A 25,228-nucleotide genomic window follows, 5' to 3' on the forward strand; every position below is an offset into this window, starting at 1 on the left:
TTGCATGGGGATGTGGCGGGTGTTTGCATGGGGACACGGCGGGTGTTTGGGTGGGGACGTGGTGGGCAGTTTCGTGGGGCACGGTAGGTGTTTGCATGGGGACACAGCGGGTGGTTGGATGGGGACACGGTGGGTGTTTGCGTGGGGCACAGTGGGTGTTTGCGTGGGGACGTGGCAGATGTTTGCATGGGGACACGGCGGGTGTTTGTGTGGGGACACAGCGGGTGTTTGTGTGGGGACACGGCGGGTGTTTGCGTGGGGCACGGTGGGTGGTTGGATGGGGACGTGGGTGTTTGTGTGGGGACACGGCGGGTGTTTGCGTGGGGCACGGTGGGTGGTTGGATGGGGATGTGGGTGGTTGGATGGGGACACGGCGGGTGTTTGTGTGGGGACGTGGCAGATGTTTGCATGGGGACACGGTGGGTGTTTGCGTGGGGCACGGTGGGTGGTTGGATGGGGACACGGCGGGTGTTTGCGTGGGGCACGGTGGGTGGTTGGATGGGGACACAGTGGGTGGTTGCGTGGGGCACGGTGGGTGGTTGGATGGGGACACGGTGGGTGGTTGGATGGGGATGTGGGTGGTTGGATGGGGACATGGCGGGTGTTTGTGTGGGGACGTGGCAGATGTTTGCATGGGGACACGGCGGGTGTTTGCGTGGGGCACGGTGGGTGGTTGGATGGGGACACGGCGGGTGTTTGCGTGGGGCACGGTGGGTGGTTGGATGGGGACACAGTGGGTGGTTGCGTGGGGCACGGTGGGTGGTTGGATGGGGACACGGTGGGTGGTTGGATGGGGATGTGGGTGGTTGGATGGGGACACGGCAGGTGTTTGTGTGGGGACGTGGCAGATGTTTGCATGGGGACACGGCGGGTGTTTGCGTGGGGCACGGTGGGTGGTTGGATGGGGACACAGTGGGTGGTTGCGTGGGGACACGGCGGGTGGTTGGATGGGGACACGGTGGGCTTGCGGCTGTGCTAGGGGAGTACCTGAGGGAGGACGGGGCTGCCTGCGTGGCGGCCCCCGGGAGAGGGCCGGGGCGGGAGTGCGGGCCCGAGGCCCGCCCGGCTGCCGGGGCAGCCGCTGCCCGCCCGGCGGGGGCACCGCCGAGCTGCCTGGGCCGAGGGAGCCGTTGCGCGCCGGCGCTAGGACCCGGCGGAGCTCCGCCGGCCGGCGAGGGGAGGGCGGGGCCACCCGTCATGAGAAGCCGAGCCAATGAGCGCGGGGCCGCTGCCGGTTTCATTTACATTCCGGCGCGACGCAGCCAATGAGCGTGCGAGCTGCCGGCCGCGCCGCGCTCCCGTCGCCCCGCCCGGGCGGTCGCGGCTCATTCGGAGAATGGCCGCGGCCACGGCGTGCGGCTCCCCGCCTCCCCGCCCGCCCCGCGAGCAGCCGCCGCCGCGGAAGCGCGGTGACTCCCGGCGGCGGCAGGCCGCCCTCTTCTTCCTCAACAACATCTCCCTGGACGGCCGGCCGCCCTGCCCGCCCGCCGAGAAGCCGCCGCCGCCCGCCGGCCCGGGCGAGGGGGAGGAGGCGGCGGCGGCGGCGGAGCCGACCGGAGCCCCCCCGCGCCTGCTGTCCCCGCCGCCCGCATGCCAGCCGCCGCCCGCCCTGCTGCTGCCCGGCGGCCCCCCCCCCCGCAGCCGGAGCCAAGGGGGAGGCGGACCCCCACCGCGGGGGCATCTTCCTGCCGCAGCTGCTGCTGGGCGGCCCGCTCTGCCCGCCGCCCCCGGCGCCGCCCGCCCTGCCGGGGATGCTGGCGGCCGCCAAGCCGGGCGCCCCGGGGCTGCTCAGCCCCACGCAGAGCGCGGCGGGCGGCGGCTTGGCGCTGGAGGCGCAGCGGCAGAGGTGAGTGAGGGGACGGGGCAGGCCGGGCCAGCCCGCACCCCCCACCCCCCCCCCCCCCGCGGCGGGGCCGCCCTGACCCCGCGGGGCGTGGGAAGCGGCGGGACCCCCCGGGGCCCTGGGAAGAGCCGGACGTTCCCAGGGCCCTCGGCCGGCCGGCGGCCCCGGGCGGGGGGAGCGGAGCGTGGGAAGCGGCCGCCCCCGGGGAGAGCGGCCGTGGGAGGCGGCGCCGGCCCCGCTGCCGCCCCGGCCCGGGAAGGGAGCACCTGCCCCGGGGCAGCGCCGCCGGCCGTGTCCCGGGGGCGGGGGGGTGTTGGGGCTCGCAGGGGCCCGGCCCCGGGCGCGGGGGGCGGCCCGCGGGGTGCCCCGGCGTGCGGCAGCGGCTGCCGAGCGCGGCTGCGGGGTGTTCCGCTCGCCGGGGCTCTGGCTGCAGTTCGGCGGCATCCTCAACCCTGCCTCCTGCTTTTCCCTGGCCCAGTCTTTGCGTTTTTCTGTTTCCAGGTGAAGCCGAGAGCCATCGCTAGGTAGGACGCTTCCCCGTGCAGCGGCCGCGCTGCTGCTGCAGTGCCTTCTGCTAATCTCTGCTGCTTGCCTGTGCAGGAGCTCTGTGTATCAATAAATGCTTCTGTGCTGGGAGCTTGGAGCCTCAGGGGAGGATGTTCTGGCCTTCAGTGCAGGATTACCATTGCATTTCCAAGGGACTTCTGTCAGCCTGAAAGTGTTGGGTTTCTAATCTACAGGAAGGCGGGCTCTTGCTCAGATCTTGGGGATTTGAGCTCTGAAGGAACTCTGTTCAGGGCGTTTCTTGCATAAACAGCTTTGTAAAGTGAGCTGGTCCTCTGAGCCTGCAGGTAGGCAAAGCAGTATCAAAGGCTCGAAGTCTCCGTGGGCTTTATAGTGGCTTCCAGAGCTTTGTTAGTGAGCTGAAATAGAGATGTTGTCTCTGCTTGAAAGCTGGGGAGCTTTGCTAATGCAGCTGATGGGTGTTCCCTTTCAGTGTAGTCTCACAATGGAGGTGTCCTCTTGATCCCCAGGAAATGCCTGCGTGGAGGTGAACGTAAAGAAAAGTAGCTGTTTATGAGGTGCGGGGGTCCTCTTGTGCGTCATCCCTCCTGTGTTTGTTTTTTCTTCCTTCTTGAACTGTCATTTACCACTCATTGCTTTCCTTTTTGTAACGGAAGGGACCTTTCTCTCCTCACTTCTTAGAGAAATTGAAGCTGGGCCTGCTAGAGGGATGTCCTGTATGCACAGGTTGCGCTGTTGTACTCAGCTTGTTGCGCAGGAAAGCCTCAAGTAAGGGTGTTGCTGTGGTACAGCTCCTGCCCAGCATTCCTGGTCCACAAAAGCCAGCACGCTGGGTGCTGTGCTATTCATTTCATTGCTTTAATATTGTAGGTAAAGCTCTTGAGGGCGAGTTTTGCATCAGGAGCTTTGCAAGCGCAGTTACCTCTGTGGGTGACGTTCGGTGTGCCTGTGCGTACCGAGTTCTGGACCGCTGGAGGTCATGTAAATGGTTCAAGCCTTCCCCTTCCCATGCCAAGTTAAGAGGATGCTAAGAAAACACTCTTTAATACGTATTCCTGGGGTCGTCTCGCTTGGTGTCCTTCCTGCCTCTTTCCTTGGCATCTGATTTTTAGATGTTGTTACGTTCCACTATTGTAATTCTAATCAGCCCACCCGAAAACAATGATAAATTGGAAATAAAAGGTATAGAGAAGTGCAAGGAGGATACTTGGAGGAATGAAAGGGCTTCTGTGTGAGTAATGGCAAAACAGGCCGTGATTTTTCAGCTTGGAAGAGATGGCTGAAAGGGTATATTGTATGCAAAATGATTAATGCAATACTACTTATGAGGGTGATTTGGAGTGAGAATTCCATCTATTTCTTGTCCTTGAAGAAAAGAGTGAGTGGAGAACATCCGCTGACGCTATCAGGCAGAAGATCCCCATCTTTACACGTTTTCTGACAAAAGGGCGGTTTTACGCCGCCTGCGGGGCTGTGTTAGACCCAGCGTATCTGCTCCCAGTCACCTTGGGCGCAGGAGCGGGTGCGGTGGACCATCCCTCTGTCATCACGATTTCACCTGCGACTTGCAGGGTGAGGGACCTGGAGCGCTGTTGTTTCGCTGGTCGGTTCCATGGTTTGCTCTGCGACAGAGCATCCCTTCATCCCTGCGGAGCAGCGGCGTCTCCCCTTGTTGATTCGGGAGCTTTCTTTCCTGCAGGACGGTGGTGGTTGTGCTGCTTCCCCTTCTGGTGTGGCGTGCTGTTTGCAAAATAAGATTCGGAAATCAACAAACAATTGCAAAATGGGTTTCCTTTCGTTGGGACTCGGGAATCTGGGTATCGTTTTGCCATACAGTAACGCTGCTGCTCTAGATAGGTTCGCTGCGTGCGTCGTGCAAATATGCAGGCGTATGAAGTCACCAGAGGGAAGGGGGAGGTGGAATCTGCGCTGCGACTCTGGACATCTAATCTTTGGTGCCCACTTAAGGCAGCTGCTCTGCTCAGAGTCCTTTTTTTAGTCACTGTCAAGAGCTGCTTTGAATTGCCCTTGGTGGAGCCTCCCTTAAATGCTCCGGGAGCCCGGGCTGAAGGGGCTCCAGATTCGCTCCGTCCGTGTTCGGTGACCAGTGCCACTGCAGTCCTGTGCCGTGCCCGGGGATTCCATCGTGCTGGGGCTTGCCCCGATCCGTGGAGATCGCTTTATCTAGAACTGGCAGTTTCACTGGGCAGAGTTTTATTACAAAACTTGACCTTGTTTGACTTGATGGAGAAGTTGCAAGAAGCTGGCGTGACCAGCCAGTGTAGCTCAGGGTGGGTTGCGATGGCACCTCTGCTAGAGTTGGTGGTGATTTATTAGCAAGAAGCAGAACCTTCAGTACAGCCCGAAGAACAAGCGATCTGCTCAGCTGATGTAACATGGAGTTTCTTGGAGTTGCTCGGTAGCTCTTAGGTCCTTTAGGGTGGAAACTTCCTTCAGCGATGCACGTTCCCTCGGAGGCACCGTTCAATCTGGATGCTTGGTTTCATCTTGCGCTGCTGGCTGAGCATTATAAACTTGGTGACTTTAACCTTCCCCTCTTGTTTTCCTAAGGAATCTTCTGTTTACAGGATCTTAAATTACAATGCTGTGTTATACCAGCTTGCTGAATCTGCTTGCTATCCCTCCTCCCCTCTCCTTTTCCATTTTGCTGTGTTCTTTTGTTCTTTCAAAGAACAAGCCTCACAAAAAGCAGTGGAGGGAGGCAGCAAACACCAAACAAATCGGCATTCACACATTTTTTTCTTAATGAATTTCTGCAGCTGGGTCTGAAACTGGCAGAGCTTTCTGGGGAAACACAGATAACACAGGGCCCCGAAAATAGCCAGGTTATGAAAGCATGAAGAATGGCAACAACAGCCCTGAATGTCGGTGGTTGTTGTGCTTTTGAGGTTTTGGTATAGTGTAATGTAAAGCAGCTGGTTCTGCCATATATTCACTGCATTTGGCTGGACCTAAGAATAAATACGGAGACTAAATTATTTGCAACTGATGCTTTAATGTCGTTGGTGTTTAGTGGTCAGGGAGCTGAACGGAATGTTCATGGTTGCTGATAAATCAGAAATGACTGAGCTAATTTAGGTCATTTTAAGGGTGAGAGTTTAAACAACAGTTGATAACAACAGCACTTTGTACCAACTCTGCTTTTAAGTGTTAATTGGATGCCATATTGCTGATATAGGTGCGATCAAACTAATTCCTTGGGTGGAATGGTAGAAATGCTTGGTCAGGCTTTTATGCTTATGATGGTTAATGTGTTGTTTTATCCTGCTGTCAGCTTAGCTGCTGTTTTCACTTCGAGAAATATAAATACTGAAAAAAAAAAAAAACCCCTAACAAAAACCAGCCCTCTGCTAATAAACAGATTTTGTCGAGACGGATGAAATCTAATGCTTGAAGGTCTTAGTTTTAATTTCTAAGCCTTATTTGGAGTAACTTGAGCACACATGGTGCTTTTTGGAGTCTGCGAGCTTTGACCTTTCAGGCATGAACAGACTGGGATGTGCTGCTTGGGGCTGAAAATGAACATGTTCTAAACATGAACTTTGTTTAAAAGTCAGCCGAAATGTTAAGGCTGCAGTCTCCTCCTTGGCAAGCACAGTTTGTTTTGACAACTTTCTCTCGTATTTACAACTGCAGGTGAATTGCATGTGCCCAATATTAAATGTTTTCAATTTATAGCTGCTTGAAGTATTTATTATCTGCTGTTCCCAGCCAGGTACATTAATTGGAATCAGAAGTACGAAGTTGTATGCCTAGCAGGAAACTTGGAGATCAGAAAATCCACATCTTTGTGTCCTGCGCGGCTCTGCGGATGGCTCTGGGTCAAACAATCCTAGACACTTCTAACACCAAGGTTATTTGACCTCTTCATTTAAAAGAGTCCAGAGGCTTTTCAAGTCACTTTGATCTCCAGGCAGAAGGAGTCTGTACAGAATTAACTGTACTCGCAGTTGATTTCACCTGCGGGTGGGTCGTGTAGCTTTTCAGAGCAGTTGTGCAGGAGCCCCAGCAGCCAGGTTTCGGGATGCCGCAGGAAAGGGAAGCGCTGTTCCCACCTTTCCTCTTCCCTTGCTGCCAGCGTGGTTCCTCTCTGCAGGAGGCAGAGGGTGGTGGGAATGATGTTGTCTTGCTGCTTCAAGTCAATGAGTCATCAGCCGAGAGGGAAAATGCTCCCGGATGAAATGTAAAAGCTGAATAGCTGAACTTTGGGGAGGAATTGGTGGGGCCCCGGTTCAGACCCCCAGTAAGCAAGTCCTGTAGGAGGGTTGTGGCCGGAGCTTCCTTATCCTGGTGCTCCTCTGCTGTGGACTTGAATGTACTGCCAAAACCTATGTAGCAGCACAGCCTTCGTGGCTGTGTTCTAATGTTTTACTTCCAAGATTTACTTTACAAGCTTCCTTTGAGTCAGGAAAAATAACGCAAGCTTTATTGGACCATTATTTTCAAACGTAGCTCTTGACTCTGAAGTCTGCAGGATCTCTGTGTACTGGCTTAAAATGTCATTTCTTTGATTCACAGTCTAAAATAGTTGTGTCCTCTCTCCTCTTTGCTTTCCTCCCCCCACATCTCAGCTGGTGAACAAGTGCTGCCTCCTGACTCCGAGCACCCAGAGCTTGTGCTGAGCAGCAGCTGTATGCCGAGTGCTGTGGGTGGCGGTGAGGAGGACGTGTTTAGGTTGTCGGTGCTCCTCACCATAACTTTGCTTAGCCGCAAAGCCCTCGATAATTGCAGAGACGTGGGCTGCCCAAACTTGCATCTGCTTTGCCAGCCGACTGGACGGCCATCTCGCCCAGCTGCGGGTGAAGCTGCTTCGTCGGGGCTGTTGTGTTCTCTCGGCACCGTGACTGAACCAGAGTTCAGAAGAGTTACTAGCGGTGGTTCTCACTTTCTTCTAATTTACTGTGAGCTGTGGGATGAGGCAGGGAGGGAAGGATATTTACTTTCCATTTTAAAGAGTAGTTCTGAGCTACAGAGAGCTCTTCTGCTCTGGGTTTGGGTATGGTTTGTTGGGTTTAGAGGCAAGGAGGGGAAGTGGCGCTCTCAAAATTCTCTATTAAATTTTTTTTTTTATTTCCTGCAGTATGTGTGTGTTATATTAAATCTGGAAGACAACTTCAGCTGTCCTGTGCTCCTCCTTTTTTCCATCTGTCAACTAGTTAAGCTGTGAGGCTGTCAGGCTGAGCAAGCCTGAAGATGCTTTTGAGCCTTCTTTTGAAGATTGTTCTGAAGTCTTCTGACTCTGTAGTTTGAGTTTAAAAACACACAATCTGATGTGCAGTCGAACATAATGAAATTTGGATTCTTTAATGAGCGTGAGGTATTGTTGATAAAGCAGGTGACTGCAGATGGAGGGTGCTCGCGTAAAGCCACTTGTCACGCTAGCTCTTCAAATGCAGAGCTTGAAACTCCTAACCTTTGGTTTATAGCTGTTGTATATATAATTTATTGTAAATCATTATAGTCTAACCTCTGAAAAAGATGTTAAATGAAGAACCTTTAACTGGTCTCATAAGTGCAAGCGAAACGAAAGCGTTTCACGAGATAGCCCTCTCATTTGTGAGATGTGTGGAGTCTTGAAAAACTAAAAGCTTGCTGCCAGCAGACCCCGCTGCCTGAGGCTGTGATCCTGGAGGCTCTGAACGCCCTGACCCTGCGCAGCCACCTTCTCCTGGGAGCACTCCTCTCGTGCCAGCTCTTGCTCAGCGTGGTGGTGCCCGAGCTTGGCGTAGCCTGCTCTTGCTCAGCGTGGTGGTGCCCGAGCTCGGCGTAGCCTGCAGACCTGCGTCGGAGCTGGCTAGCCATTTTGTTGGCTAGCCAGCCACAGCATGGGCTGAACTGCTGCCAGTCAAAGCTGCTTGCTCTACAGCATGGACAGACTTGCACTTGCTCTGTTGTGGTCGCTGCAATTTAAGCAAAAAATTTTGCCCTGGTGAGGCTACAACCTCTTGCTTGTGGGTTGGAGGGGATGACAGATGTTGCGGTGGGAAGAACCAAGTGCCCATAAAAACACTGGGAGACCTCTCTAAACTTTCTTTGACTGGGTTTCCTACAGTCACCTGTTTTGAATTTTCTTCTCCTTCCCAGTTAAAAACTTCTCCTTTTTTTTTTTTTTTTTAATTGGGAGTTTTATTGTGCTGAAGGCTTTTATTTTAACAAGGCACGTGATGAAATGACACCACCATCTCTCAGGGAAGTGCGTGAATATTTCTAGCATAATGCCCCCAGTGCTATCAAGGACACACTTTGCATTTCACTTGCCTGTTTCGGTCAGCAGTTCTAGTGAGCAGAGCACAAAGGACAGAGGGAACCAGGTTGGTGAGCTAGGAACACCTCCAGAAACTGGTAGAAATTTGGAGAAATACAGTTAACAGCTTGTGTCCTGGCCAGCACATCCAGTTTGCTCTGTGAGAAGCAGCAGGGATTTTGGAAGTGGGCTCTGGGCACGCAAACCTTGCATCTGGTTTGGTGGTTCTGTTGCAACAGATGGCTTTCATAATACTTACGGAAAGGCATTATTTTATCCTTGGATTTCTGAACACTCTAAACACACAAAACAATGTGATTTATGATGTGCAATGAATACAAAGCTCATTTCTTAGTAGCACTAGGTCTTAATCATATGTGGTTGTGAATCAGCAGTGAAGTAGCAGCCGCTGTGAAGAGTATCTAATTTCTCTCCTTGTTAGTATTTAAAATCTCCAGGCTTAGTGAGCTTCCCGCTTACCCTGCCTCCACCTTCATTCAAATTATACTTCATTTTTGTTCCTTCTTGCCCGTCCCACAGGGTGCATGACATATTCTTTTCCTTGCACGTGGCTTTACTGGTGTTTGAGGAGCACAGGATTTTCTCCTGGCTGTTTGGGACCAGCAGGCAAGCCCGTGGTGCCCCTTCGGTTCTGCAAACGAACCTTGAATAAGAACACAAAGGTGAAGAGATTGGGCCTCCCACCTCATCCTGAGGTCTCACAGGGGGACCTGCTTTGAAGCCAAAAGGTACTTTCCATGCTCATGTGGCTAATTTGGGCTTACTCTTTAAAATGAAGATTACCGGAGGAATAACTTAAACTAGCCCCGCTGTGAGACTTGTATTTATTCTCTGGCAGTCTGATACTTAAACAAATGTCAGAACGAGTTCCTAGGACAGTGGCCTGCAATCCAAACTGCACATTTGGGATGCCATAAAACAGCGAGTAACTGACTTTGTAAAGAAGGAGCACTTAGCTGTATGCTTACTATCAGTTCTGCAGGGTGTCTGCTGCTGCTGTTCTCATTGAACATCAGAGCTGAAACCATCTATCCATGGAAATGGCTTGCTCAGTGCTGGGCACTTCATGGTGTAGATTCTTCATTAAAGTAATTTGTCTCACCAAATGTGTGGTTTTGAAGGTGATTCAGTATAAACGTGGTCTCTGACTTCTTTTGGCTTTAATTACTGAGAACTTGTTGCTACTGGTGAGCTGCGCTCAGTCTGCTTTTGAGCAGGAAACTCACTCGTGAGCGCCGAGGGTGGTGAGGCACGGGGCACTGGTACGAGAATAGGGATGCTCACGCCCGTGCACTCTGAAAGGCAAGCCTGAAACCAGTGAATGTCTCCTGGGCTGCATAAGTAATGGCAGTTGCGAAAAATTAAGCTTAAAAACTGGAACTGGTTTTCTTAATCCCTATTTTACCTAGTCAAACCGAAGCACAGTTCATATCGGGTTGTTGGCTCACCTGTAAGGAAGGAAAGCAATACAGCTTAATCTTTAAAATATGTCTTGGCAAAACAAATCTGACAGGTATGTCTTCCTATTTGTAAACAGGATTTGGGACCTGGATTCTTGTGCAGATTACTTTTGACAGTTGTTACTAAGCTAGAGCTTCCAAAAACCAATAAATTATTTTTGTCCTTGTTATATTAATAACTCAGTCCCTTGACGACTGCGATTATACTGACACTTGTAAAGGACCTTACAACGGGACATCCATATTAAAATAAAACTCTTCCAAGTGAGACATAGGAAACCAAATTCTATTAGCCCCTAATTTTACACAGTAATTAAAAATCCTTGACCTCCCCCATTCCACCCATCTCTTAGGAGTACGCATGGCTAAAGAGCAGCAGAGGATATAAGCCTTGCTGCTAATTTTAGCCCAGTGCCCGGGGGGGGTGAGCCGGCGTGGGCGCAGGCAGCGTGGCATCCTTCCCCCAGCAGAAGGGCGATGGATGTGACTCCATCTGAAACAAATCTGCCCCGCCGGTCCCTTTGGCTGGAGGAGGTCTGCAGTCATGTCTGGCTCTTGCAGCACCTTTAAACGCTTGTGTCGCAGGGCTTGGCGATGCTGGAGGTGATGAGGATAAGAAGTCAGGGCAGAAGGTGAACTCGAGGTGCTGCGTCGGTGAAAATAGCTGAACGCTGACTGAACTCTGGCTGTGTGGTTGGCTCGGAGTGCAAACCTGGCCATGTGAGAGGTGGGGGTTAATTGGAATGGGAGGAGAATCCCTGTAAGATTTTAGAAACTTCTGATGTAACCCTTCAGGAAGGAGCAAGACAAGCCAGTCCATTCACCTGCTGTAGCAGAAATGCAGCAACCAGAAGGGCAAAACAGAGAAAAGCTTCAAAATGGCCAAATGGCAGCTGCATGCCGTGGCTTAAGAAAGATCATTGGCCGCTGCAATTTAAAGACTGATCTATTAGAAGTTACAGTGAGGTTCATGAGGGCTGTTGCAGAGCCTGGGAGTGCTGAGCAGGGACGCAGATGCCCAAAGGGCTGCCCCACTGTCCCCTGGAGGACACAGTGGCCCAGGAGCAGGCGTGGAAGAGGCTTGCCTGTGCCTGAAGCTACGTCTGATAGCGCAGGGTCAGTATCTCTTTTGCATTCAACTATAATATCTGCTAAAGAACGGTCGACTTGGATACTTCCAACTACAGCGACACCCTGAAACTTTACCCTTGTCCTCTTGGGTGTCTACAGGTAGCCCAGCCCGTGGGTGGGAAAGGGGAAAATACTCGTGGCAAGCTGTCGGAAGGGGCAGTGTTCTTTAATCTGGAGCTGTGAATTAACCAGCTTTTTCCTCTTAGCTGTGTCCTGTTCTGCTGGGAGCACTTAAGAGCTGTGTCAACCCTGGGGCTGGGGATCCTGCGTGCGTTTGTCTGTTGTTGTTCACCATCTGCAGAGAGTTTCTCTGCCAGCGCTTGGTGGGACACCAGCGGGACCAGACGAGGACAACTGGGAAGCTGGAAGCACTCAGAAGTTGGGTTTCCTCAGTGGGAAATCCATCAGAAAGGATATACGTGTGGGCTGGCTTCTGCTTCCCAGGGTGGGAGTCAAAATGAAACTCAACATAATTTGTGGGGTTTTTATCCAAACCCAAGATTTTTTGTGGGGCTTTTTTTTTAAGGGCATGTTTAGCTCATCGGGGATTCGGCAGCCGTGTTGGATTGTGCGCGTCCGTGTGTGCACATGGAGATAACAAGCCAAGGCGTAATCCAGAATTCCTCTGCTTGATAACCCCTTATCTCTGAGCATGTGCTGCGTGTGTTTTCTCTCTTGGTGGGTCCCCTCGGAGGTGCTGGCTGTGTCAACACAGTTGCTGGTTTTAATGTTGAAGTTCTGGGAGGGTCCTGCTTTATTGGCTCCTGAAATAGCGGGGGGGGAAGCACCCAGAAATGAGCTCCTGGCCAAGGACGTACAAACAAACAAACCCTCTATAGCTTATCAAGGAAATGGTATCAGCGAACTGCCTGTTTGAACTTTCTTTAGTATACTGTTGAAATTACAGCCTGCTCCACAGAACTCATTAACGTTTTAATATTGGATACTTTGATTTCTAATTGGCAGGTAGCATGGTGGTAAGGGCATGTGTAAGGTAACTTGCAGTGAGTGCGTGTATAGGTGTTGGTATTCTGTTTTAGTATTTCGGTTGTGTTTGGCAACAAACATTCAGTGTAAACTACTTAATCCTTTGAATTCCGGTGGATCAGCCCACAAGCAAGAAGTGTTATCCTAGGTGAAGCTGCTTAGCACAGGGTACGTGACTCGACGTTTTTTCATCGAAGCTAGCAGCTGCTGAAGCGATCCTGTGCTGCTTATTGTTGAAGTGTGGATTTGCTGCATGAGAAGAGCACTCAAACTAAGGAAAATATTGTTATATACACACACATATATGTGCAGACTACTCAAAAAGTGTTAAATTTTGCAGCATACTCCAAGTACCGCACTACCTGACGAAGTTCTGTACATTAGTCGTGCTGAGGAATCTAGCGAGTCTCTCGGACTGCAGCAAGGGAGCTGTGTTGCTGTAAGGCGTTGGCTTGGGCAGACAAACTTTCAGGTACTCTAACTGGATTAGTGAGACCTCTTTATATACACCTTGTTTTGAGATTTGCGGGAGAGCGACTTGCTTAGCATCTGGGATTCCTCCAAGGTGACAGCTTCACTTGAGGACAGAAAATATTATTTACAAGCGTAGCTAAAAATGAAGTTTCCTGTTGGCAGAGTAGGGATGAGTCATTGTGGCTTTGAGTCAAGGGACAGGATCTGCCCTTCAGTGCAGCAGGCTTTTCCTTCCCAATATGCTCATACAGAGCAGCAGGTTCAGGTGTTTGTCACTTTTGTCCCTCTTCCTGAGAAGGCGAGGTGGTGTTCAGAAGGTGCAATGCCCCAGGTGGGTCTCCACAACACCCTTGTTGACCCTGAGGGCAGCTGCACCTACAGCACTGTGGAGATAGTAGCGAGGGTCTAGCCGTGGCTCTCCCAGTCCGTCCAGTTGACTGGCATCCTTTTACAGAACTACGTGCTTTTTTTGTAGCAGTGCCTGTTGTCAGCATTAGCTGTGTTTCCCCTTTGCTCACCGCACATGGCGTCTTTGCCTGCATCCAGCCAGGTTTCCCCAGGAGGGGAGGAAGACTGGGGACGTTACCAGCTGCATTCGTGCCAGGAGGTTTGAGCTTGGTCTCCACATTTCATGAAGGGTTTTTTATTGCAGGTTAGATGCCACAGTAGATTGGAGAACCACGTGCATGTGAAAGCATTAAACCAGTTCACACTGAAAAGCAAAAAAAAAAAAAAAAAAAAATTAAAACTGAAGTGCTGGTGAAGGGCATTGAAGCTGTGTCGGGAATGTTCTTCAGTAGCACCCTTAATAGCTGTTGATTTGTAGGAGGTGGTTTCTAGCAATACTGAAGGTGTTAGTCCTGTGGGAGGATTTACCTCTCTTGTGTTTACAGAAAGGGACACTGATTTTTCATCCTCCTACCTGTTTGAATTGTGATTTTTTTTTTTTTTTTAAAGCCTGCCTGAACAGCACTGTTAAGAATCTGAAGACAATTTCCTTCTAAGGCAAAAAATAAAGTTTTATATGGGAGTATAAGTTATTCACAGAGAAAGGGCACTAATATTTTATTAAGGAGATTGTAAGCACACTTCAGGAAGATGAAAAATGCTCATTAGTTTGGCGTTTATTCTCTTTATGCGCTTGGGAATACAGAGAAAATGGTGAATTGTTTCTCATGAACTTGTAGTGGGGAATGAGGAACTAACCTGGTTTCAGGAATACTCAGATTGAAGTGTTATTTTGCAAAGCCTCTAGATAATCGTTGATAGGTACAACTACAGGAATCACTTCAGAGGCCTTACTGCAGAGGCTTGCCTGCAGATCAGCAGTTTTAAGTAACATTTATGTCTATGTATAAGGAAGAATACTGGAACAGCATCTTTTCTAAAGTGCTGGCTTTTGTGTTCCTGGTATAGCTTGAAGCAAGAGGGGCAAATACTCCTGTTGCTGCTGTCTGCTTGTTGTGGAAATCCATAATTTTATAGTAAGTTCTGTGCATCCGCAACGCTGCCTATAACAGCGATGTGCCGTGCGGAGGGAAACTGCCGCGTCTCGTTGGCACAGTTTCTGGCAGGCAGCTCTGGCAAGAGCTCCAAGTAGCTCAGAAGAAAGGAAATAACTTGCAAGAAGGGGGGAAAAGAGGTGAAAGCACCTGTTTTGTCACTTGGGTAATTTGCATTACTAGACACCATGCTTAAGAAAAAGCAGACGTATTTTGTTCATGTCCAGAACTCTGGATTGTCTCTTCTGTAGCAACAAAGCAGTGTGGTTTGGTTTCTTACCCAGCTCAGGCTGGAGAGGAGGAAAGGCAAAGTCACTAGGATTAGCAGATGGTCCAGCTGTTTCAGAATCTTGAAGTGCTGGCCTTCAAGACCAGACTTAATCCCAAGTAGCTTTTTCTGATCTTTTAACTTGCATCAACGGAAGCTACAAATGGCTTTGCTGTGTAGAAACTCTTCTGTAGCTGTTTACAGTTAATAAATCCCATTTTTCTTCACCTCTCCCCTACCGCCACACCCTTTGCACCCACCCACGGTGCCATGCTTTTGCTTTGGTGTTGGATGCTAACTTCCAAGGCATGAGAGCCTGGCCTTGGTCTGTCTGAGCGGTTTGGCTGCTCATGGGTGCCAGAGATCTGATGCAGTTTAAAGTTTGAATTTTTTCCAAAAGTATATCTCGTCAAACCAGAGTCCTGCAAATTTTGTCTCGTATGCTGCTTCTACATTGACTTCCATGGCAGTGTTGTCCATTAGTTGAGTTACTGTGTCGCTTTGGAAGAAAACCTTAGACTTGAATGCATGTGGCTTATGCTAAAAATGTAGCACAACATATGCTTAAACAAAAGCAGAAAATAGAGAATCTGATAGTTGTAGTGTCAGTGTTTTGCTGGTGGCGGTTGAATCTGGGTGCACTGTTCCTATGGAAATTGCAGTCATAGCTTCACAATTAATTTGTAAATCTCTACCAACAAAGAATGTCTTGACTTTGACACTAGTAATGTATCTTACTTTGGCAAGGTCTATTTTTTTGCTTAAATGTAATATCCCATTACTGTTACACTAACTCACATGATTCCTACTATTATTCTCCTTGCATCTTCCATGCTGGGATTTCAGATGGGTACCAAATACTCTTTGCTTCCTCTAATAGCCTTCTCTGTTGTTTTCCAGAGAGATCTGTCAATTGTATTGAGCTACTGTCATAGCCTCTCAGTCTGCTGACTCCTGCAGCTGGAGGCGAGTGTGTTCTGAATTGAGAATACACACAGATGCTCAGTCATCATACAGATATACCTGTGTCTGTCCATAGATTGATATAAAATGACTTACTCCCTTGCCTTGATGAGGGGGGGCTTTTTGCAATATTTCTTGTAAGTTTTTAAATGAGCATTGGAAGCTTTTTAGGTGTTTAACTTATAGGTAGGCGTTCTCATGTGTTGAAGGTAGTGAATGCTCCTGTTAATGAAGTTGGTATAAATATGTACTTCAAGGGTCCTGGAGGGGGAGATAAGTTCTTGGCCTTTTTAGGAACTTGAAACTCTTAGTTAAGCACTCTTCAAACAAAAAAATCCAGAAAACCTGCCGTTTGTCCTAAGAGCTCATAGATCTGTTGCAGTTCATAAACTCAGAGGCCATGAACTAATATTGTTCACTCTTCGTGGTGTTGTACATTTTACAGAAGGCGTTTTATCTCCCAGCGCTGCTCTCTAGACTTTTTAGAAGACATAGTGGAATATGCCAGTGTACGAAGGTACTTTTTTCAAAAGCAGCATTAATCTCAACTCGTTGCATGCAGTCCTCTCCTCCCTCCACCCTCTTCCACGCCAATATCTGAGGTCCTGCATGCTAGTGCTGCCATCTGATCATACAACTGGCATGACTCTTTTTCAGAGCACTTAACAGGTGGTGGTGTTTCTTTATAATTGCAGAACCAAGCATATATCTGGGTCTCCAAGACACAAAAGTTTGAAGAAGATGCACTTCATCAAGAACATGAGGCAGTATGACACCAAGAACAGCAGGTAACTTCTGGAGATGAAGGTGCCTCCTGTACTCAGGTGAAATAGGATGCGCTCAGCGGTAGACTCTAGTTCAATGCAATTAGCCATTTAACGTCAGTGGGAATAAGGTGATGTCCTTGGGGTCTTGTTGATTTTATACATACTTCTATCGAAGGCAGTAGGTGCTCATTTCTGCTACATCTGCAGCAATATTCTGATGGTTCTGCCAGCCTGCTCTGAGGAGGTTAAATCATTCTCTTCTAACACCCTTCTTATCTCCAGCACGCAGAGAGGTTAGAGCTGAGGAGGATTTAAGGAGAATGGCTTGGTTTAGCCAAATTCTTGGCTCATAGTTGCTGGGCCGAAGAGAAGGGGCGGGGGGGGGGGGGGGGGGGCGTTCATATTTATTATTAATAGAGGTGTGAGACTTCATCTAAATGTAAAATATTATCTACGTCTTTTCACAAGGTTTATGTAAAAACTACATAAATATAGATATATGTATATAAAGACTAGGATCTCCTTTGAGGAGCTCCCAAGGCAATGGCAGTTACTGAACGCTGGGTTTTGATACAGAACTTGGCTCTAAGGACCTACAGGGTCAGAATGAAACCTCTGCTTTTGTGCTGCTTTCTGAAAACATAAAATCTATAGCAGTATCTATGTAGCTTACAGAGCAATTTAAGAGGAGTTCTGTGTTCATGTTCCATAAAAAGCTGCTTTGTAACTTCTGAACCTTAATTCTTATCCTGATCTCTTCCCATCTGCTTACAGGATAGTGTTAATCTGTGCTAAACGAACACTGTGTGTGGCTTTTTCTATCCTACCTTACGGGGAGAGTTTACGGATCAGGTGAGTCATCTTTAACTGCTTTGTGAAATGTCTGGTCTATTGTTTGCAGAAGATCTTTGAAAAAAGGGTATGGTTGGTGTAGGTCTCCTGTTTTGAAGCAGGTGAACTTACTTAAATTACCATTTATGTGTAAGGACAAGAGCTTGCTATCAGAGCAATAAAATCAGACATTGCCACAGTGTCCAAGTGCTCATTCAAACTCCCAAGAGAAAAACAGTGGAAAAGGCTAGACTTTTCTTCAGGTGTTTATTCACATTTTAAAGCACTCCAGTCCCGTGAAATCCCTGAAACCAACTTTGAACAGATGATGTGATTTGTTCCTGTGTAGGATTTCTTATGCTCCTAAAGTGGTCAGAAATCAACTGTCTTTAGTGCAACAAACAATTGTGTCAGCAAAATGCATACAGAGCGTCAGGGAAGGATGCTGCTGCCTTTAGTAGAAGCCTTCAAGGTTTTATAGTGAAGTTACATCTAAATAAGTTTAAGAAGTTCTTCTGTTTTTCAGCTCTAAGCCATGAATGTCACTATTTGTAGTCCAAGAAACCGTTTAGACTGATTGAAACTGCTTTTAGTGTTTGTATTACATTTTTGTATAGAACTGTCAATACGATCACTTATGAGAAACCAAACCTGGTAACTGGATTTCCCTGCAGCTTTGTTCAGTCCCTTGTGAAGTCAAAGTTGATTCTGTGAAGGTCTGTGATCTAAAAGTGTACCATAGAAAATACTAATTTTATTCTAATGCACTTTTGGCAAAACAATTGTGTTGTCACTTGTGTCCTGTACATAACTTACGAACAAAGGAAATGGATGTTTAATAGTGGGAATTGTATTGTATGCAGATACCCTTGCCATAAAAATAGTTGATGGGAAAATACTCTCTCACTTCATAGAAAAGCAGCAAGGTCACTGGAGCTATTTTAGAGTGGTTTTGAGCACTGTGTCGTTCTGCTTGTGTGTAAGCTGGCAATGCAGTTCTTTAACTGAAAGCTGCTTTTTCACATTGGAATATAGGCGACAAAGCTGCATGCTGCCATCGCTGAAGCAGAGTTCTGCTAGCAGCCTTAATTCTTAATTTGAGCTTGTGTGCGCAGTGGTTGGAAAATTGCAATTGAAAGGCAAGTTTCTAATCCTGGAAAACTAGTAATATAAGCCATGTTTGCTGTTAAGTGTTTGAGCATTAGTGTGTTAATGAATGGTATGGTCTTGCGCAGAAAGACCGCGTTAAAAAAAGTTTATATTTGCTTAGGTGTATTGTTACGGATTTGAGCTGAAATGATATGAAGTACGATTCTGCAGTTAATGAACATCTGTAAATCTTGAAAAGAGTACTTAAAAATTAATAATTTCTTGGAGATGGGATTGAGGGATTACACTGTTCTCACATAGAACTCTGACCTGGTGGTGTTGGCTGTAGCTAGTGAATAGGCCTGGTGTTTAGCACAGAGGAACCTGGGCTTATGCTGCATTTTCCAATAGCGCGTTTTCTTCTCTGCATTTAGTGATCTAAAAATGGAAGGACAGAAGCAGCGACACCCTTCTGGGGGAGTTTCAGTCTCCACTGAGATGGTGCTTGGACTGGAAGGAGTAGAGCTGGGTGCTGATGGCAAGGTAAGGAATTTTTTTCTTGTTTTATCTTTTTTTTTTTTGTCTCTTGATCTGTAATGCCAGTGACCAAACCACTGACTGGAGCTGGGGACAGCAGGTGGGTAAGCTGGCTGCTTTCACCCTGGGACCGTTTCATGCTGGGGCAAATCACTTTATGGATGGCAAAGCACTGCATAAGTTAAGTGAGAGCTGTAACTTTCCAGAGCAGTGGAAGTTTGGTTTGATCCTTAAAAGTTCAAAATGTTTGGCTTGTGATAAAGCTTCTTCTGAGGAGGCTGTTAAAGCCCATGATCGCTTCTGCCTCTGTTTCTGGAGAATTGATTTGACTCTGGTATCTCAGGCAACATGTGAGTGATGTTTTGATAGAAATATGGGCGAAATTTATACCTCTTTAGTTAAATTTACATACTTCCAGTATTTTACTGATGTGATCCTCCCCTTTTCTTTGCCACCCCACCAAATCTTCTACAACACTTCCACACTCAACTCATGGAAGCAAGGCATTCCTCATCCAACTTTTCCCTTTCCTCCTGTCCCACAATTTCAAGGTCCCCACTCCCAAATACAAACTCCAGGGGACTTTCTGAGTTGGAAAATCCTAGATGTCTGGAAATAAGCTTTTTCATAAATTTTCCTCTGTAACTACTACAACTTTCTCTTCTTCAAGGTTGTGTCCTATGCAAAATTCTTGTATCCAACCAATGCCCTGGTTGTTCGCAAAGCTGACAGCCATAGTGCTGTTCCCTCGTGTCGAGCTAGTGCTTCACGGAGTCTTCCTGGATCAAGATATAAACCTGTGACAGCAAAAACAGTACCAGCAGGAACAGACGTTGGTAAGGACAGCCATCAGCTTTGTCACCACTTGTGCACACAGCAGAAAACCAGAAAAGGAATATATTTGTCTGAAACAATTGCAGGTGGTAAAGTGCATTATTAGGAAGGATGTGCTGCAGCTGGAAGGAGACTCTTAGCACAGCCTAGCAAAGAAGGCTTCTTAATGAGGTATAAACAAGGAGCCTTAAAACTGAGACTTGCACACATTCCTTACGTCCTCTGTGTATCTGGGCTCGTTCTGTTTGTATGCAGTTCAAGGCGCGCAAAGGCGTTTCCTTGGAAATGTGAAGTTTTCTATTACTCAATGAGAAACATCTGGTGTACATAGGTAAAGGTGGTCCTCCTTGTCCTCTAGCACAGTAACAATGCATAAGCCAGAGAGTTTGTGACGAGAATCCCTCCTCTCATGTAAAAGAGCAAACCTGATAGCTCTGCTGTCCGCTAGATTGGAATATAGGCAAAAGAATTCAGTCTTGTGCTGTTGTTTTCTGTGCGTATTTGTGGATGATGAACTGCTAGTTTGCAGTAAGTCTGAAATGGTGCGTCAGGCACATGCTGGAGAAAGAGCTTATGTGTTTGGTTTTTTTAATAATTCTAATACCTGACTGGTGCATTCATGGAATGCAAACAGATGACTGTAGCTGCAGTTTGCCTGTACTGTGGGGTCTGCCAACACTTTTAATATTTGCTCTTTGAAAACTTTTTTTGAAAAGGAAACAGGGAATTAGAAGTTCTGTATCTTGTGACCCAGTGTTGTGCTTTCCTCTTTCCACTCAGGAAGTGAAGCTGGGGAGGCCGCAGAGTATGATCCAAATATTCTGGATGATCCTCAATGGCCCTGTGGAAAACATAAACGTGTTCTCATCTTTGCCTCTTACATGGTGAGTGACTGGCATACCTAAACAGAGGAGTGAGTGCCTGGAAGATCCTCCTATAAAGAACTTCCTTGAGGAAGAAAAAGTTGTGGCTTTTTGAGAATTGATTAAACAGAAATAGTTGGGTTTGTACACTCAGCTTGTTGAGGACCAACCTGACATGTATCTTCCTGTTGTCATTTGCTTCTTGTAACTATTTGCTTACTAGTTTTTTTAAGATTTTGTCTGTGGTTGAGATTCAACATGGTCTATTACTTAGGACATTATAGAAATGTTAAATTGTGAATAATAAAACTCAGGTTTGCCTTTGCATTAGTGTCTTTGGAAGACTTTTTTGGCTGTCAGTACTGTTCATTAGAGAAGTGATAAATTTTGCCTCTTGTCTTTCAGACTACAGTCATAGAATATGTGAAACCCTCGGACCTTAAAAAGGATATGAATGAAACCTTTAGAGAGAAGTTTCCTCATATCAAGTTGACACTGAGCAAAATTAGGAGGTAAGAAATAAGCATTGAATAATGAGAACATCTTCTATGCTGTACAAGGCTGCTTTTATCTTCCACTTGTATGGAGTAAATACTAGGTCTATTAATAGTATATATGATTAAACGCTAATCTTTTGTTGCCAGTTGAGCTGGCTGTAGGATGACAGCCCTGTACAGGAATGTTTAGGATGCTGAGAAAGGGTAACAGTTGCTTTTCATAGTTCAGCCTAAAAGGGTTTTGTTTCACCAACTGTGGTGTACTAACACTCGTAGCCAATTAACGGTGAAGCAGCATTATCCTTGAAACTAATACTTGTAACCTGATTGATTGGCTGCAGTGCAATCCGACTCAAACTGGATTGTCTTTCTGAACCCTCTGGCTATTTTTGCCTTTCAATTACCAGACTCACTGATGATTGTGGACTCTAACAAGATTCTAGGATAAAGAAGAGTGTTAAGTCTGGGGAGTCTCGGTAAAGAAAAGCGTTTTGTGAAGGCAGGACTACGCCACACAGAATTCCTCATCTTGCAGGAAGTGCATCTGGCCGCTCATCAGCGAGAGGCACTGTTGCGCCTTCCGAGAGCCGTAATCGTGCTGGTATTACACGGTGGTTAATGCAGTCGGGGCCTTCTGAAATAGCCAGCGTAAACACGATTCTGCTGAATCACCCGGGCTATGTGTAACTCTCGACTCTGAGTGGAAGGCTTGCTCAGTCAGAGTGTGTTCTGCCAGCGCCCTGCATACTCCTCTTTGTAGCTGTTCTGAGTAGTGTGCTTGCACAGATATCTTCTTGTAGGTGTAGCACGGATGGCAGCCATGAGAGGTAGCATCCACCATAAAGTCCGCCTCTATGCTGAAGGGCCAGCCGTTGTGGGAAGTGTGTAAACCAGTCTGCCTTCCCCCTCAGACCTGACTCTTCCGCGAGGTGTGTGGTAGACAGGTCTCCATGCAGCAGCTGCCGTGATCTGCACGGCTTTGATGTGGTATTCTGTAGGTCAGGGTGCTTCAGTCCTACAGTATGAATCACGAACCAGTTCAGGAGCCCAGAGGGACCCGTACAGCAACAGCCTGTGTGTCGGGGGGCAGCTAAGCCCCTGGTGTTCATGGGCTGATGCGGAACTGTTCTTCCACTGTAGATGTCAGCCAGGTTAAATCAGTTGGTGGATCAGCTCTGGCTTGCTGCCAGCTGGGCTTCTTCAGTCTAGGATAATACTCGTCACTGTTTTCCAAATGAGTCTTGCCCATATGCTCTTCTGAGTTCCCATGCTGCAGTGTTTCTAGAGCATTTCATAAAAGCTGTTGTGTTTGAGAGGGTGTCTTTTTTCCTATTCCCAGTTTAAAGAGAGAGATGCGGAACCTGAGCGAAGAGTGCAGTCTGGAGCCAGTTACTGTCTCCATGGCTTATGTTTACTTTGAGAAGCTCGTCCTCCAAGGCAAACTCAACAAACAGAACCGCAAACTGTGTGCCGGTGCTTGCGTTCTGCTTGCAGCCAAGATCAGCAGTGATCTCAGGAAACATGAAGTTAAACACCTTATAGACGTAAGTACTATGAGACTTGTCTCGGGTGTTCTCAGAACCTTTTCTCTAGCTCATAGAACAAAACAAAGATTAAAGCCAAGACTTCCAGCAGTGCACGCTTGCATTCAAGACCAACTCTTTCAGTCAGCCATGTGTTTCATTAGGGCTCTTGGTGGTGTTTGTTTTTTTTTTAAATTCATTAAAACTACGTGACTGGTGCAGTAGCTTAATGTCCTGCTGATCCTACAGTGAGGTTATTTTTGCTCTTACTGTTTCTCAGGCAAACATATGTCACTGTTGTGTGGGTGTCACAGCTGAGCTGATAAGCTGGTTTACTTGTCTGATCCCTGGCAACACTTTTGATTCTGTAGGTACAGTTCTGGCCATGCATCACTGACTCTGTTTTATGTTGACTTAATCTAAAAGTACGTTGGTATCTTGTGGGTTAACTGATTCTTTCTCCCGCTCTCCCTTTTTTTTTTTTTTAATTATTATCATAGAAACTAGAAGAGAGATTCAGATTCAACAGAAGAGATCTCATTGGTTTTGAATTCACCGTCCTTGTAGCTTTGGAACTGGCTCTCTATCTTCCTGAAAACCAAGTTTTACCTCATTACAGACGGCTCACGCAACAGTCTTAACCAAAGCTACGCTCCAGCTGACATCCAGCGGCGCTGGGGATCGCATCACTGAACGCTGCTGGTGAAGTTGCCGCCGGCCTTTCTGTGCCGCTGTGTGCATCCTGCCATGGCTACAGCTAGTTTTGAAGGCTGCGGGGTGTTATTAAACTGTCGAGGTGTGCATTACAGACACGTATGCCAAGTCTGGGGGATGGTACAAGAAGAGTTATTGAACTTTTATTTTCTTTTGGACATTTAAAGCACAAATATTCACCAGTCAGCTGTCATGGCTGCTTATTATTCCTTATTTATCTTTTTGGTTTTACTAAAACTGTTCTTCCCTATGAAGAATACTATGGTATTGTTGTTTTTTTTTTTAAGCCTTTATTGTATTCCTTGAAACTAAAGGAAGCATCACTTCCATTCCAGTGCACCATAAAGTTCAGATGTTTCTAAGAATCTTCTTGCATTTTTACATTAATGAAATGCATACTTTATTTTTTTAAAGATGTGCCTAAAACTGGCTGGTCTGGTACCAGTGCTTTTTAAGTTAGTTACGTTATTTAGCAGGGAATCCTGAATTTGTACAGGCATTTATTCTTTACCTGCATTGGCCTTGCATATAAGGAAAACAATTCCAGTGTATCTGCACTAATGATACACAGGGCTTCTATTCTCTACTATACTATAGATCTGTAAGTAGCAAGATTGAAATCACTCCGTTCCAATTTAGTTACCTATTAATACCTTAGAAATATACATTTTATTTTAAAAGGAAAGATTGTTTGAAAATCTGTCATGAAATGCCACATGTTGAACAAGGTAGCCGCAGCAAAGCGATTGCCGTCCTAATTCACTCTTCAATGGAAGATGAGCGCTTGACTAAGAGCAATTTGCTGTCAAATGTATCATTTATGATTTTTGTTTGTGTTCCGTGGTCTGAAATAAGCACCTTTTTAGTATGACTGTATTATATATGGTCTTATGTGCTCTGAGCAAATACTTAAGTCAGTAGAGCTACTGCTGCCAAACTAAGCCAACGAAACCAAGCATGCTCAATATTTAAAATGCTCCTTTTTTACTCCGTTCTTCCAAGCATTGCATCACTGTGATGGTCCTCATAAACCTGGCATTTGTTGCACATCTGAACAGCCACTTCACGGCTGGTGCCCAGCAGTGCTCTGATGCTTACTCAGAGGTTAAATAACTTCTCTGATCATTGGCTATTCCTTCTTTTTTTTTTTTTAAATGTCCAGGTTGGGAATGAACTCTGGTTATATGTGGAACCTTCAGTGATACTGGCTCTTGGGTTTATTTTCTGAAGCAATATTATGATACAAGTAACTGTGTCTACTTGCAAGGAACAAAACTGATGCTTGGCTATTACAACTGAGAAATTTGTAATTTAAATTTGACTTCTAAATGAAATACTAGACCTCGTACTGAGGTAAGGGACCTGCTATCTAATATGTAAACTAATGTAAATTCCTGTTCCTTGTATTAGATGTTGGTTGTAGGCAAAACCAAAGCTGAGTCTTTGCTCTTCAGCTATGTTTTGTCTGAAGCTAATTTGGCTTCATTAGAATTGCAGCAAACTTTACTGGAGCCCCTTCTTCTTTAAATAGGGCTCAAAATGTATTTTTCATATATAATTACAGTGACTATCAAATCTTTTGTAACTGTGTTCAGCGGTATGTAGCGTCAAATTATTTGTGTAAAATTTAATACGCTTGTGACTTCTCTCTAACACAGAAGGACTTTCCAGTCTCCGTAAGGGAGATGGTAGCTAATAAGTTAGACAATAAGCTTGCCAGTTATCTTCCAAAAGGGTTAAAAAATTGCCTACTAGCTAAACTTTCTACTGAATATAACTGTCTTTGCATGCAAGAAATAGTAACATACTAAATGTAGTGTATAACGAGCCTTCAAATTAGCAAACAGTGGTGAAGACAATTCAAGTAGTCCACTACTTCCTAAAGTCATTAGGGGAAAGAGGTAGAGCTGAGCAAAGAAGTTTCTCACACGGTATCTCATGAAATAACGCTTTGATCATATGAAGGAAATCAGAAAATGTCTTTCTCTGGGAAATTCTTTCTCTGGGAAATTCTGTTTAGCGTATAAAGAGTTTTCTGTAACAAAATTAACTTTCCTTTCTCACATTCTAAGGAAAAAAAAAACCCACACTTTGGTTTGCAACATTTTGCAGTGTCTATTCAGTGGAAGTTTGC

At 46.9% G+C, this 25,228-nt stretch overlaps 1 protein-coding gene across 1 annotated transcript; it reads left to right on the top strand.

Moving 5' to 3' along the window:
• The first annotated feature begins 1,336 nt into the window (after nucleotides 1-1,336).
• Nucleotides 1,337-25,090, top strand: CABLES2 (Cdk5 and Abl enzyme substrate 2). The gene is given in 10 exon segments (XM_075721393.1): nucleotides 1,337-1,632; nucleotides 1,634-1,846; nucleotides 16,135-16,227; nucleotides 16,981-17,058; nucleotides 18,561-18,669; nucleotides 19,334-19,499; nucleotides 20,278-20,381; nucleotides 20,766-20,872; nucleotides 22,197-22,401; nucleotides 22,881-25,090. Coding segments are annotated over 10 exon segments (1,512 nt in total). The 3' UTR covers nucleotides 23,022-25,090.
• Nucleotides 25,091-25,228: the final 138 nt, after the last annotated feature.

Source organism: Pelecanus crispus, chromosome 14 (assembly GCF_030463565.1).
Source record: "Pelecanus crispus isolate bPelCri1 chromosome 14, bPelCri1.pri, whole genome shotgun sequence".
NCBI lineage: Eukaryota > Metazoa > Chordata > Aves > Pelecaniformes > Pelecanidae > Pelecanus > Pelecanus crispus.